The sequence below is a fragment of the Molossus molossus genome, unplaced genomic scaffold, assembly GCF_014108415.1.
Source record: "Molossus molossus isolate mMolMol1 unplaced genomic scaffold, mMolMol1.p scaffold_m16_p_21, whole genome shotgun sequence".
In the NCBI taxonomy this organism is placed as follows: domain Eukaryota; kingdom Metazoa; phylum Chordata; class Mammalia; order Chiroptera; family Molossidae; genus Molossus; species Molossus molossus.
Window position 1 is genome coordinate 8,057,539 of NW_023425357.1, and position 12,482 is coordinate 8,070,020.

At 57.6% G+C, this 12,482-nt stretch overlaps 1 protein-coding gene across 2 annotated transcripts; it reads left to right on the forward strand.

Moving 5' to 3' along the window:
* Positions 1-1,502: 1,502 nt before the first annotated feature.
* MEIS3 (Meis homeobox 3) lies at positions 1,503-12,231 on the forward strand. 2 transcript variants are annotated; one of them, XM_036274537.1, is made up of 13 exons: positions 1,503-1,930; positions 3,457-3,626; positions 3,844-4,003; positions 4,098-4,148; positions 5,056-5,106; positions 5,277-5,426; positions 7,477-7,588; positions 7,786-7,934; positions 8,705-8,781; positions 9,017-9,075; positions 9,180-9,263; positions 9,615-9,684; positions 11,991-12,231. In XM_036274537.1, the coding sequence occupies exons 1-12, from the start codon at positions 1,919-1,921 to the stop codon at positions 9,662-9,664; spliced, it is 1,125 nt and encodes a 374-aa protein (XP_036130430.1). In that variant the 5' UTR covers positions 1,503-1,918; the 3' UTR covers positions 9,665-9,684; positions 11,991-12,231. The 2 variants fall into 2 exon arrangements, with proteins under 2 accessions (XP_036130430.1, XP_036130431.1); XM_036274538.1 differs by having other exon boundaries at positions 5,328-5,426.
* The last annotated feature ends 251 nt before the right edge of the window (positions 12,232-12,482 follow it).

Genomic DNA, 12,482 nt, shown 5'->3' on the forward strand with positions numbered 1-12,482 from the left:
ATATTCAGACAGCAACAACGCACAGTCACTCCTGCAAACACACACACACCTAGACATGGTCAGACAACCAGATGCACAGACACAGCTGCACACACACACACACACACACACACACCTAGACATGGTCAGACAACCAGATGCACAGACACAGCTGCACACACACACACACACACACACCTAGACATGGTCAGACAACCAGATGCACAGACACAGCTGCACACACACACACACATACACCTAGACATGGTCAGACAACCAGATGCACAGACACAGCTGCACACACACACACTCACACAGGCATGGTCAGACAACCAGATGCACAGACACAGCTGCACACACACACACTCACACAGGCATGGTCAGACAACCAGATGCACAGACACAGCTGCACACACACACACACACACACACACACCTAGACATGGTCAGACAATCAGATGCACAGACACAGCTGCACACACACACTCACACAGGCATGGTCAGACAACCAGATGCACAGACACAGCTGCACACACACACACACATACACCTAGACATGGTCAGACAACCAGATGCACAGACACAGCTGCACACACACACACTCACACAGGTATGGTCAGACAACCAGATGCACAGACACAGCTGCACACACACACACTCACACAGGCATGGTCAGACAACCAGATGCACAGACACAGCTGCACACACACACGCATACACACACACAGGCATGGTCAGACAACCAGATGCACAGACACAGCTGCACACACACACACACACACACACACACACAGGAGGCTTCAGACACAGGTGCAAAGGTGTCCTTGTCTCCCAGAGGAGGGCAGGCAGTAGGGGGGCAGAGCAAGAAGAGAACTAAAATATGGGGGTTTGGTTACTTGCAGCCTCTGGCTCTCCTCTCCTGTTTCAGTCGGAGCGAACAGACAGAGGGTGAGGGGAGGCCCCTGAAGAGAAGCCCCGTGGGAGGTGGGGGAAGGGAGAGCCGGCGGGAGGCAGAGACGTGTGGGGCAGAGATGGGAGAGAGAGATAGAGACAAAGAGAGAAAGAAATGGAAAAAGAGAAACTCGAAGACACAGGAAAAAATGGGGAACCGAGGAGATGGAGAAAGAGGGAGAGAAGGGCGTGGGGGGACAGGGGGACAAGGGGACAGAGACCTGTGGCAGCTGAGGGAGAGGGGGGAGCAGAGAAGACCGGGAGGGGGTGGACCAGAGGGAGGAAGGCGGGAGGGGTGGGGAGATCAGACCCCCGGGACTCCGATACAAAAGCAGCCCCCACCCCCGGAGTAGGGGGCAGGGCGGGGGAGCAGGGGGAGGGGCGGAGGCTCCGGACGCTCCCGCCCCGCCCGCCGCCCGCGCCACCGGCGGACAGTGGGTTAAGCATCTCCGATGTGGAACTTCCGGATGTGACCACAGAGAGAGGGAGAGACCGGGAAAGGAGGAGAGGGACAGCCAGGGCCGCCAGCATCCCTCTGGGCCGCCCACGCCGGGACCCCGCACCAGCGCCGGGAGCCCCGCCGCCCCCGCCGCCCGGGCGGGCCACCTCCTCGCCCCCCGCCCCCATCGCTCATCTCTGATCTGTTTGTCTCGAGCTGGTTCGGTCCGCCCAGGACCCGGGAACGGACTGGGGGCCCCAGGGAGGGGTCTGGGGCGACCCTTCCCTCCTTCTCGCCCCTTCCCTCGCTGGCATGAGCCCCCGGCTGTGACCCCCGCGGGGGGAGGGGGCTGGGGGTCCATGGTCGCAGCCTGCGCACCGCCCGGCGCCTGCCACTGACGGCGGCGGGGGTGGGGGGGCCGGGCACCCAGCCTCCTGCCCCACCCCCTGGCGTCGGCACCGCGGGCCACCGGGGGCCGCTGCCCCTGGCTGCGCCCTGCCCGCCGGCCAGGCCCTGGAGGGACCCAGGAGCTGCCGCCGGCATCAGCCCATGGCCCGGAGGGTAGGTCTGAGGACGGGCACCCCTGTGCCACAGCCGGTCCCTGCCTCCCCAACCCCTCAATTGCACACCCCCCCCCCCCGGGCGCTCTGGTCCCGTCAAGCCCATCCCGCCCCCTCCACCGTCCCAGCCTCTGCCTCCCTCTCCCTGCCCCTCGGTTCCCCCCACTCTGCCCCCCTATCTCCCCCTCCACCGAAGGCCCTTTATCCTACCCCCTCGCTTCCTTTTCTGTGCCCCCCACACCCCCTTCTCCCTGCTCTACTCTTGTTCCAAGTCCTCCGAGGGTTCTCGGCGGGGACAGTGCCGGGGGAGGTGGGTCTCAGCAGTCAGGGCCCCTCTCGCCTCCCCTTTACGTCCCGGGGACGGGCCAGACCGGAGGAGACAGGCGAGGAGGTGAGTAGGCGGTGGAGGGGGCCGAAGTGTCGGCCGAGCGACGCACCGCCCGGAGCGGGTGAAGGAAACTTCAGGGCGCAGGAGAAGTTAGAAGAGGACGCGAACGAGCGGAGGGGCAGACACACTGAGCCCCTCGCGCCGCCGCGGGGCCGAGGCGGGCGGTGGCAGGAGCCCCCGCTCCCCCCGGAGGCCCTTCGCCTCTTTAAGCCTCAGTTTCTGCGTCTCCAGGGGAAGGGCTTGCGCTGGGCGCTCGAAGTCCCCGGGCTTCCCAGCGCGTGTGTTTCTGTGGTGACCGGACACAGAAATCTCGCCCGGATGCCCGTAGTTTCTCTTGGGGGCTGTTAGCAAAAGTGAGCTTGTGCAGTTTGTGTGTGTGTGTGTGTGTGTGTGTGTGTGTGTGTGTGTGTGTTTCTCCTCCCGTTCAACAGAGTTTATTGAATGTGTGCCAAGCGCTGTGCGAAATGCCTCATTTATTCATTCATCCATGTGCTAAATGTCTCATTCATTCACTCATTCATTCATTTATTCCTGTGCCTGGCAGTTGGCTTGGGGTGTGTGTGTGCCTGTGTGTGTGTGTGTGTGTGTGTGATGTGACAAGTTGCGCGTATTTGAAAACTGAAATGAAATTGAAGCATTTTTTTATGGGAAGTTCTATCGGTGAAAATCTTTCTACAGTCTGTTTCCCCTGTATCTTCTCTGTCTCGCTCTCTCTCCTTCCCCCTCTGCCTCTTTTATCTCCTGTCTCTTTCTCTTTGCCTTTCTTTCTATTGCTCTCATCATGTCTCTCTCTCCCTTTCTCTCTCTCCCCTCCCCCCACCCCTTTCTGTGAGGACCTGGCAGTTACCAGCCAGCTGATCCCTGACCCTCAGATCAGAGATCTGGGTCTGTCTTTCTCCTCTGGACCCTCTTGCCCACCCTTAGGAATCTCTGATGGGACATATGTCACAGCCCATGGGTACAAGAGAAGACTGTGGGACAAGGCCTTCAGTTCTATACAGCTCCATGGGACATGGGGGGGGCGCTGGGGGCATGGTTGGGACACTTACGGGGACAGAGGGCTGGTTCCTGTGGCAGGGAGAGACAGCCAGGAGGTTTCTTGCTGGAGCTGATTAATCCCTGGGTCTTGCCTCCCCCAGTACGATGAGCTGCCCCACTACCCAGGCATCGTGGATGGCACTGCAGCCCTGGCTGGCTTCTCGGAGGCACCGAGAGCCCCTGGGCCCTACGGCCCCCCTCAGCCCCCCCAGCCTCCGCCCCCGGGCCTGGACAGTGATGGCCTGAAGAGGGAGAAGGATGAGATCTACGGGTGAGTGGGCTCAGGGCCGAGGCTCCGTGGGGTCTCAGAATGCAGGCCTTTCTGTTTCTCGGTCTCTCTAGATCTGATTCTCCTTCTGTGACTCTATCTCCCTCTGTGTCTGTGTCTCCAACTCCTCCCTCCGGGTCTCCTGTCCCTCCCAGTGTCTCCATGTTTCAAAGACCCCTGCCCGCTCCTCATGAACTCTCTCCTCTCCTGCTTCCCCCAGACACCCACTCTTCCCGCTGCTGGCCCTGGTCTTTGAGAAGTGTGAACTGGCCACCTGCTCACCCCGTGATGGAGCTGGGGCTGGGCTGGGCACACCCCTGGGTGGTGACGTGTGTTCCTCCGATTCCTTCAATGAGGACATTGCAGCCTTTGCCAAGCAGGTGGGCACCCCCATCCACCGTGCACCAGGACAGCCAGGGAGGAGGGCAGGCGGGACACAGGATGTGCCCTCCCTGGCCTTTTACTTCCTCCCAGGTCCGCTCCGAGAGGCCCCTCTTCTCCTCCAACCCGGAGCTGGACAATCTGGTGAGACCTGGGCCCCCCACAGTGTCCCCTTCTGCACAGGGGTCTCCTTTCCTGCCCTCCATAGCCTTGGGGTTGGTTGAGGGACTCACGTTCTCAAACACTGATAAACTGTTGCCCGGTGCGATGCAGTATAGCCTAGAGATTGCGACGCAGACCAATGGCTCATGTTCGAATCCCAGTTCTGCCACATCCTAGCTCTGTGAACCAGGACAAGTCCCATCTCCTGTGCCTCAGTTTCCTCATCTGTAAAGTGTATCTAGTAGTAACTCCTATCTTGTAGGGCTCTTGTGAGGATTTAATGAGTTAACGGGAGTCAAGCCCTTAGAATAGTGCCTGGCACAGGCTCTCTAGCAGGAGAACAGAGCCCACCCCAAAATGGGTGCAGGGACTTAGCTGCAAAGGAAAGAGGACAGGAAGGGAGAGAGAAAAGAAAGAGAAGGGGGAGGAGAGAGAGGAATGCCCTGGCTTCTTTCATTTTCCAGCTCCCGCCAGGGCTTCCTATTGGCTGAACCCTTTGGCAAAGGACTCTGGGAAATGTAGTTTGCAGGTGGAGGGTGGGAGCTGGAGCAGCGAGCAAGCAGGAAAGGAGAGGGTATTATCACTGTAGCTCACCTGTGTTCACTCCTCTGGTGATGGATCCTTTTCTGTCTCTTGCACCTGTTGCTTCTCTGTCTCTGACACAATCGAACCCTCTCTTCCCGGAATGCTGCTCTCCGTCTCGGATCTCTGTTCCTCTCTGCCCCCGTCTCTGTCTCTGTGTCTCTCTGTCCTTGTCATTCTGTCTCACTCTCTGTGCTCCTCTGTCTCTTCTCTTTCCGCTGTTGTCCTCCTCCTCCTCCTCTTCCTTCTTCTGTCTCTTCCTCTTCTGTCTCTCTCCCTCCCTCCCCTCCTCTGCCTCTGTTTGCAGATGATACAGGCCATCCAGGTGCTCCGGTTCCACCTGCTGGAGCTGGAGAAGGTGAGTCCTCTCGCTTTCCCCCACAGCCTCTCGTCCCCTCCCCCCTCGCCCCTCGCGCCCTGACCTTCAGGCTCTCTCCCCACCGGAGCTGGAGCAGAAGCCACCCCCGTCCCCGTTTGCCCCAGCCCTGGCCCCCGGGTGGCCCCCCCAGTACCCCGGTGCCCCCTCAGGTCCACGACCTGTGCGACAACTTCTGTCACCGCTACATCACCTGCCTCAAGGGAAAGATGCCCATCGACCTGGTCATCGAGGATCAGGACGGCGGCTGCAGGGAGGATCTGGAGGATTACCCGGCCTCCTGCCCCAGCCTCCCGGACCAGGTGGGCCAGGGGGGCAGCAGGCATCACCCTGCAAGCCAAGCAGTGCTGGACAGCAGGGTCACAGCATGAGGACACACACACACACACAAGCACACACGCACTCTAACAGCTGGAGACCCCACCATAGGCTTGGCTGCATGCACACAGGCTTGTACACAGCTACACAGACAATTCTAGCTATTCTCACTCATGGCCAGAGGACAGCACACACCATGCACGTAAACGCACCGTCCCAGCTGCATCATGGCGTCGTAGGCCACACAGCCTGAGACACCCTCATCCGAGAGAGTGTGTGTGTGTGTGTGTGTGTGTGTGGCACACACGACCATATCCATAAAGATTGAGCCAGCTGGTCCCAGATCCTGCCACACAGATCAGACACAGCAACACCCAGACCCAGACTGACCACAGTCCTGCACACTCGCACACACTCTCCTAACCACCTAACCGTCTGACTCCAGCGGGTGAGCATGCACACCATGCCACTCAGCCTCAGATACAGCCGGAGTACAGTTTCATCAACAATCACACAACAGCTCAGCTGTGTGGATCCCAACAAGGACCACAGCCTCAAGATGGTCACACTGTCAACACACCCAGCAATTATACAACGAGACACTCGGACCCAGATACAGGCACTGCCATACCCCAGCGAGACTCGGGCACACCCCACACTACAGTCAGATAGGTCCCAAGGCCCCTCTCTGCCCACAACCCGCAACATGCACCACTCATGGAGAGCCGCACGCGGGTGACAATGGGTTACATCTCACTCGGAGGCGAAGCTGTGTTCCTTATCTTCTCAGCCTCTGATTCTCTCCCTTGGCCATTAGCCACCTGTCCACTTGTGCAGGAATCAGGACAATCACGCACTGTCGCACAAGGACAACCAACCCTTGACCTATGGCCACAAACAGTGATAGATACAGCCACCTGGCCCTCTCAGAGTGACAATCACACTCTGAACCCACTGCCTGTCTCAACTCCACCCATATAGCAACTATGCCCACAGTCACGTCCTCGCCAGGGATAACCATGCCCTTGGGCAGAGACGTAGGCACTACACTGCATGTCGCACGACAGTCTCAGGACAGCTTCAGGTACACCGACAGGGAGGCTCACCCACAGCGCTCAGTCGACCCCAGCAAACAGCTGTTTGCACACAAGCCCCCAGTGCACCCAGACACAGCCGCACACATGGGCTGAGCTGCCCTGAGCTGGTGACCTCAGGCTGTGCCCCAGCAGGAAACAGAGCCGGGCAGACTGTTTACAAGGCAGCGGGCAGGTCTGGGTCCAGGGCAATCACTGGGGCAGGCAGCTGTTTCCACCCCCCCCACACACACACACACACTGAACCTGAAACCGACGACAACGGAGTGCCCTCTAGATGGGTGGGTGGGCCTCCTGGGACTTGGAGCTGAGACAGAGGGTGAACCCAACGCATGGTCAGGCACAGTCCCCGACTCCTGGTCTGCAGTTCTGAGACCCCTCAAGTCTCGAAACACTGAAAGTTGTTTTCTTTTTCCTCCATAAGTTTAGCGCAAACTCATTTGGCAGTAAAATCTGACCTGAACTAATGAGAGGCTATTTATAGCTTTTATTTATTCCACCTAGTTAAATCTTCATTTTGCTGCAGAAATGTTAATGAGCTTGCCGAGGTTATGCCCCAGACCCTGCGGGGGATGTTCCGAAGCACACCTCGTGTGCACTGACTGCTGTCTGACAGCGTGAGTTCTGAGTTCTGAACCACCTCCAGCCACCATGGATTTCAGACCAGGGGCCACGGACCCGCATAAACTCACCTTGCCCGAGTGACTGCGATGCCGTCATGGAAATTAACTCAGTGAATCGTTTGCACGCTCTGTGAGATGGGGACCATCATAGTCCTCCATCATCCAGTTGAGGAAACTGAGGCACAGAGAGGCGAAGTGACTTACCCAAGGTCACACAGCCAGAAAAGAGGCAGGGACAGGCTTTTCACTAAGGAGTCCTAGCTGCAGAGCCCGTGGTCTTAGTGACTGTGCTGTGACTTCCAACTCTTGTTTTTCAGAATAATACATGGATTAGAGATCATGAAGATAGCGGCTCTATACATTTGGGGACCCCAGGTCCATCCAGCGGGGGCCTTGCCTCCCAGAGTGGGGACAACTCCAGTGACCAAGGTGAGAAGGTTGGGAGGTAGAAGGGAAATGTGGGAGTCAGACTGAGGATTGAAGTTAGACAGCAAGTAGGACTTCCAAGGGTGTAAGGATGGCTGGGATGTGCACCAGGCAGTGGGTAGTGTCTTGGGTGAGGGTTCTGGGTCTCCCCTGTGTCCCACCCTTGCTGCCCACAAACACAGCGCGCCTCTCCCCCTCAGGAGATGGGTTAGACACCAGCGTGGCCTCTCCCAGTTCTGGGGGAGAGGACGAGGAGCTGGACCAGGAGCGGCGGCGGAACAAGAAAAGGGGCATCTTCCCCAAGGTGGCCACTAACATCATGAGAGCCTGGTTGTTCCAGCACCTCTCGGTGAGAGCCCGTCACACCGGGGGCTGGATGGGCCCGCAGAGAGAGAGAGGACGGCCGCACCGAGACCGAGGTCCAGAGACCCAGAGATGGGAGGCTGAGGCAGGGGGATATTGAGGGAGAATTTCAAGGAAAAAAACATCCTGAGCGCTACCTGTGTGCCAGGTGCTGCTAAGGACTCTTAACTCATTCAGTCGTCCCCAAACCCACCCACCCGGCCATCTGACCATTGGCCCATCTCTTCACCCCCCCAATCAATCATCCGCCACACTGAGGCCAGGGCTGTATCATCTCCATTCTGCAGATGCGCAGAGTGAGCCCAGAGATCTTGGGAGGATTGAATTGGAGTGAGAGAGAGAGACAAGGAGAGACTGAGTCACAAGGACGGGGTGGGGTGGGGGTGGGGAGGGAAGGAGAGAGGGGTATAGAGAAAGAACGATATCAGGACAGGGAGAGACTTACACAGGGCCTGACAGACTCAGGGAGGCTGGTGCTGGGTTTTACCTCCTTTCCTGGCAATGGAGCCGGGTCCCCAAGCTCCGTCTTTCCCGAATGAAAGCCAATTAGCCTCTAATTGCTGGAAGAGGCGGGGGCGCCCACGGGCGTAATTGCCCAAAGCTTGGCTCAGCTTCCCTCGGTTGGGCCCCAGGGAGCAAGGAGAAGCTCTTCCAGCCCCTGCCACAGCCTGGGCTCACCTCGGGGACCCGGCGGGCCCGGCCTTGGGGATCAGATGGTGGCCCAGCAGGCAGGATGACTCTTGCTGATGGCCACAGCACCCGTACCCCTCGGAGGAGCAGAAGAAACAGCTGGCGCAGGACACGGGACTCACCATCCTGCAAGTCAACAACTGGTGAGGGCCCTGGAGGCTTGGGCGGTGCGTGGGGAGCCCGGCGTGGGAGGCCGGCGCTGTCCGAGGTGCTGAAGGAGACCGCGAAGCCCCTGGGAGACTCCCCCTCGCTCCTCTCGCTCCTTTTCCTCCCCATCCCAGCCCTCTCCTCCCAGCTCTCTCTCTGTCTCTATGTTCATCTCTGTCTCTATCCTACAACCGTGTTACACCCTCCTCCATTTCCACGCCCCCTTCCCAGGTTCATTAACGCCCGGAGACGCATCGTGCAACCCATGATAGATCAATCCAACCGCACAGGTACAGAGAGAGGTGGGGACAGAGGGCCTAGAGCTCCTGGGGAGGTCAAAGCCCGGCCCCAGGCATCGTGGGGCTCAGGCTGCACCCCTCAACCCTCCTCACAGGGCAGGGTGCAGCCTTCAGCCCAGAGGGCCAGTCCATGGGGGGCTACACAGAAACACAGCCACACGTGACCGTCCGGCCACCAGGTAAGGCCCCGCCCCTAACCAAGCCCCGCCTCCAGCACACCAGGCCCCTCCTCTCAACGAAGCTGCTGCCCCCTCTGGGATTACGGTCATGAATAATGAATACAGCGCCTCATTTGCATAACAGAGGAGCCGATTTCCAGGTGCCCACCGTCCTCACAGAGTTCACTTCCTCCAGGCTGTGGCCACCTACTGGAAGGCTCCCCTTTTCCTTAAATGACCAGCACTGTCTTAAACAATGACTCAGTCTGTCCTCATAGAGGGAGCCTCTGAGACAGAAAGGGGCGAGAGGGATTTGGGGGCATATAGGGGCGTCTGGTGAAGACCCACTAATCCTCCTCTTTTGTCTTCCAGGATCTATGGGGATGAGTTTGAACTTAGAAGGAGAGTGGCATTATCTATAGAGGCAGGATTCAGGAGAAGTGTGAGTGTCCATTGTCGAGGGGTTGGGGGCTGTGCGGCTCTCAAACCTTTGTAAGACCCCTGGACTCCAATAGTGGACCACCCAGAGCGGGGGCAGCCAGGTCCCTGAACTGAGCGCTCTCCAAGGCTTGGTGGGAAGATGACCCATCCATCCATCCATCCATCCATCTATACATACGTACATATATACATGCCCTGACTTTTTTGTGTGTGGTACGTGCCCCTAGCGGGAACCGAACCCGGGACTCTCTGGTCCACAGGCCGATGCTCAACCGCTGAGCCAAACTGGCCAGGGCTAGGGTCCTGCTCTTGAGAAGATTCTGGGTTTGTGAGGAAGTGGACACCAGAAACCAGTGCAACCACTGAAACAATAAAACCCAGGTTGCTCAGAGGAGGGAGTCACGCCACCTCTGAGACAGCAGGGAACATTTCACGGAGAGGCTTCTGGGTAGGACACTGTATAAGGAATAGGAGTCCACTGGGTAGACGTTAGGGACAAAGGAATAGGGTTCGTTCTTTTGTTCTTCCAGATCTTAAGATTTTAGAGTATCTTCTTATTTAGTCTTCACAACAACCCCAAACGGGAGAAACTATTGTTGTCATTTTGCAGAAGATGAAAACATTTCGAACTTAGGAGAGAACTGAGAGATTCTGAGAAAACAGGCTCAGAGAGAAGTCGGTTGTGCAGGCTCATTCAGCTCAGAAGAGCAAAGGGCAGCGCATGGGCAAAGTCTGAGGGTTGACAGGCTACCTGGAGTTTGTGAAGCATAGATCAGATCTCTGGATTAACACCCCCCACCCCCCCGTGGTTCCCTACCGCCCTCTGAACACCTTAGTTCAGCATCTATTGTTTGTTTGTTTTGTTAATCCTCACCCGAGGATGTTTTTCCATTGATTTTTATTTTTTATCCTCACTCGAGGACATTTTTCCATTTTTTGTTCAGGTAGAGCGGGAGGGAGAGAGAGGAACAGAGAGAGAGGGAAACATCGATGTGAAAGGGACACATCGAGTGGCTGCCACCCGCACGACCAACCAGGACCGGGGACAAACTGCAACCGAGGTACGCGCCCTTAGCGGGAACCGAACCCAGGTCTCTCCAGACCACAGGCCAACGCTCTAACCGCTGAGCCAAACCGGCCAGGGTTTTCCATTGATTTTTAGATAGAGTGGAAGGGAGGGAGGGGGAGAGAAGGGCAGAGAGATAAACATCGATGTGAGAGAGACACATCGATTGGTGGCCTCCAGCACGTGCCCTGACCAGGGCCAGGGATCGAACCTGCAACCTAGGTACATGCCCTTCATGGGTAATTGAGCCCATGACCCTTCAGTCTTTGGATTGACACTCTAACCGCTGAGCCACACAGGCCAAGGCAGCATCTATTTATTGAATTCATTCATTCATTCAGTACACATTCCCTGAGCACCTCTGTGCTGGGTGGTGCTGGGGACACAGTAGTCACTGTGACAGCCCAGCCCTGCCCTCATGGGGCTCACAATCCAGTGGGAAAGACAGACTCATCCTGAATAGTGATGACCCAGAGTGGGCAGGGTGGGATGAGGGAACCCAGGAATTGGAGGAGCCCAGAGAAGACATCAGACCCAGGAAAGGTTCAAGGAGGACTTCCTGGAGGAAGGGGCTTTGGAGCTGAGATCGGGAGAGTAGAAGCAGTGAGGCAGGGAAAGAAGAAACAGTGTATGTAAAAGTCCAGCACACTTCGTGCTATGAAGCGGCCCCTCCCCCGACACACACAAAGGAGGGGAGGACTGAGCTGGGCTGAGTGGTGAGTCAGGTGAGTGAGTCATAAATTCAGGGCCAACAGAAAGGCTGGGAGATGTGAGTGGAGACCTGGGAGGATTTAGGCACAGGGGCGGTGGAGGCCTGAGCCTGGGAAGGAGGGATGGACCGCTTTGTTCAGAACCTGGCCGGTCGGCGGGGGTCTCAGCCCTGCTCTGACCAATATGGGCAGCTGTGGGCTGGTCCGAGTGTCAGAGGACCTCTGGGATCAGGAGTAATGGAGGGAGCTTCCTATCCTGCTTCCCAGGGGGCTAGCTTTTCTCCCTGCCTTTTCCATCTCCTCCACTCTTGTCTTTTTGTCTCCCTCTCCCCTTGTCTTTCTCTCTTGAACTGTCTCCTTATCTCGTTTCTCATCTCCGTCTGCCTCCATTTCGTTCTGGTTCTTTGTCTCCCTCCCCACCCCCTCCGTCTGCGTCCCTCTCACTGTGGGGCTGGTGGGGACTGTCAGAGGCTGACATGGGCCAGACCCTCTCCTCGCCTCCTGACTCGGCCTCTCCTCCCCTCTCCACAGACCCCAGCCTCCAAACTGTGACTGCCAGGCTAACCCCTGGCTCTGGTCCCCACCTCTGGCTTCAGGACCCCACCTCCTATGACCCTCCCACTCAACGCCTACCTCCCTGGGGCCCCGCCCGACACAGGGGGCCTGTGCACCTGCTCGAGGGTCGCTCAAGGACAAAAACAAGGCCTCTGGGCTCTGCCCCCCACTTCTGCCCGGAACCCGAGCTGAGATCCTGGGTCATCAGAAGATGGTGGCGGGGGCCCCCACCTCCAGGACAGAGATGGAATTGGGGGTGGGCTGGGGCTGTCAGGGGAGGAGGGTCACCCGGATCCGATATTTGGGGAGGTTCCCTTCATCCTCCCAACCCACTCCCCTCCTCTCTCCCCCTACCTCCCTTCTCTGATGTCTTCTACTTTTTTTTTAAAGATAAAGTCTTAAAAACAAAAAACCGCCAATTCGAGTTTTTTTTTTTTTAATGAAGATTTTTTTATTGATTTTTAGAGA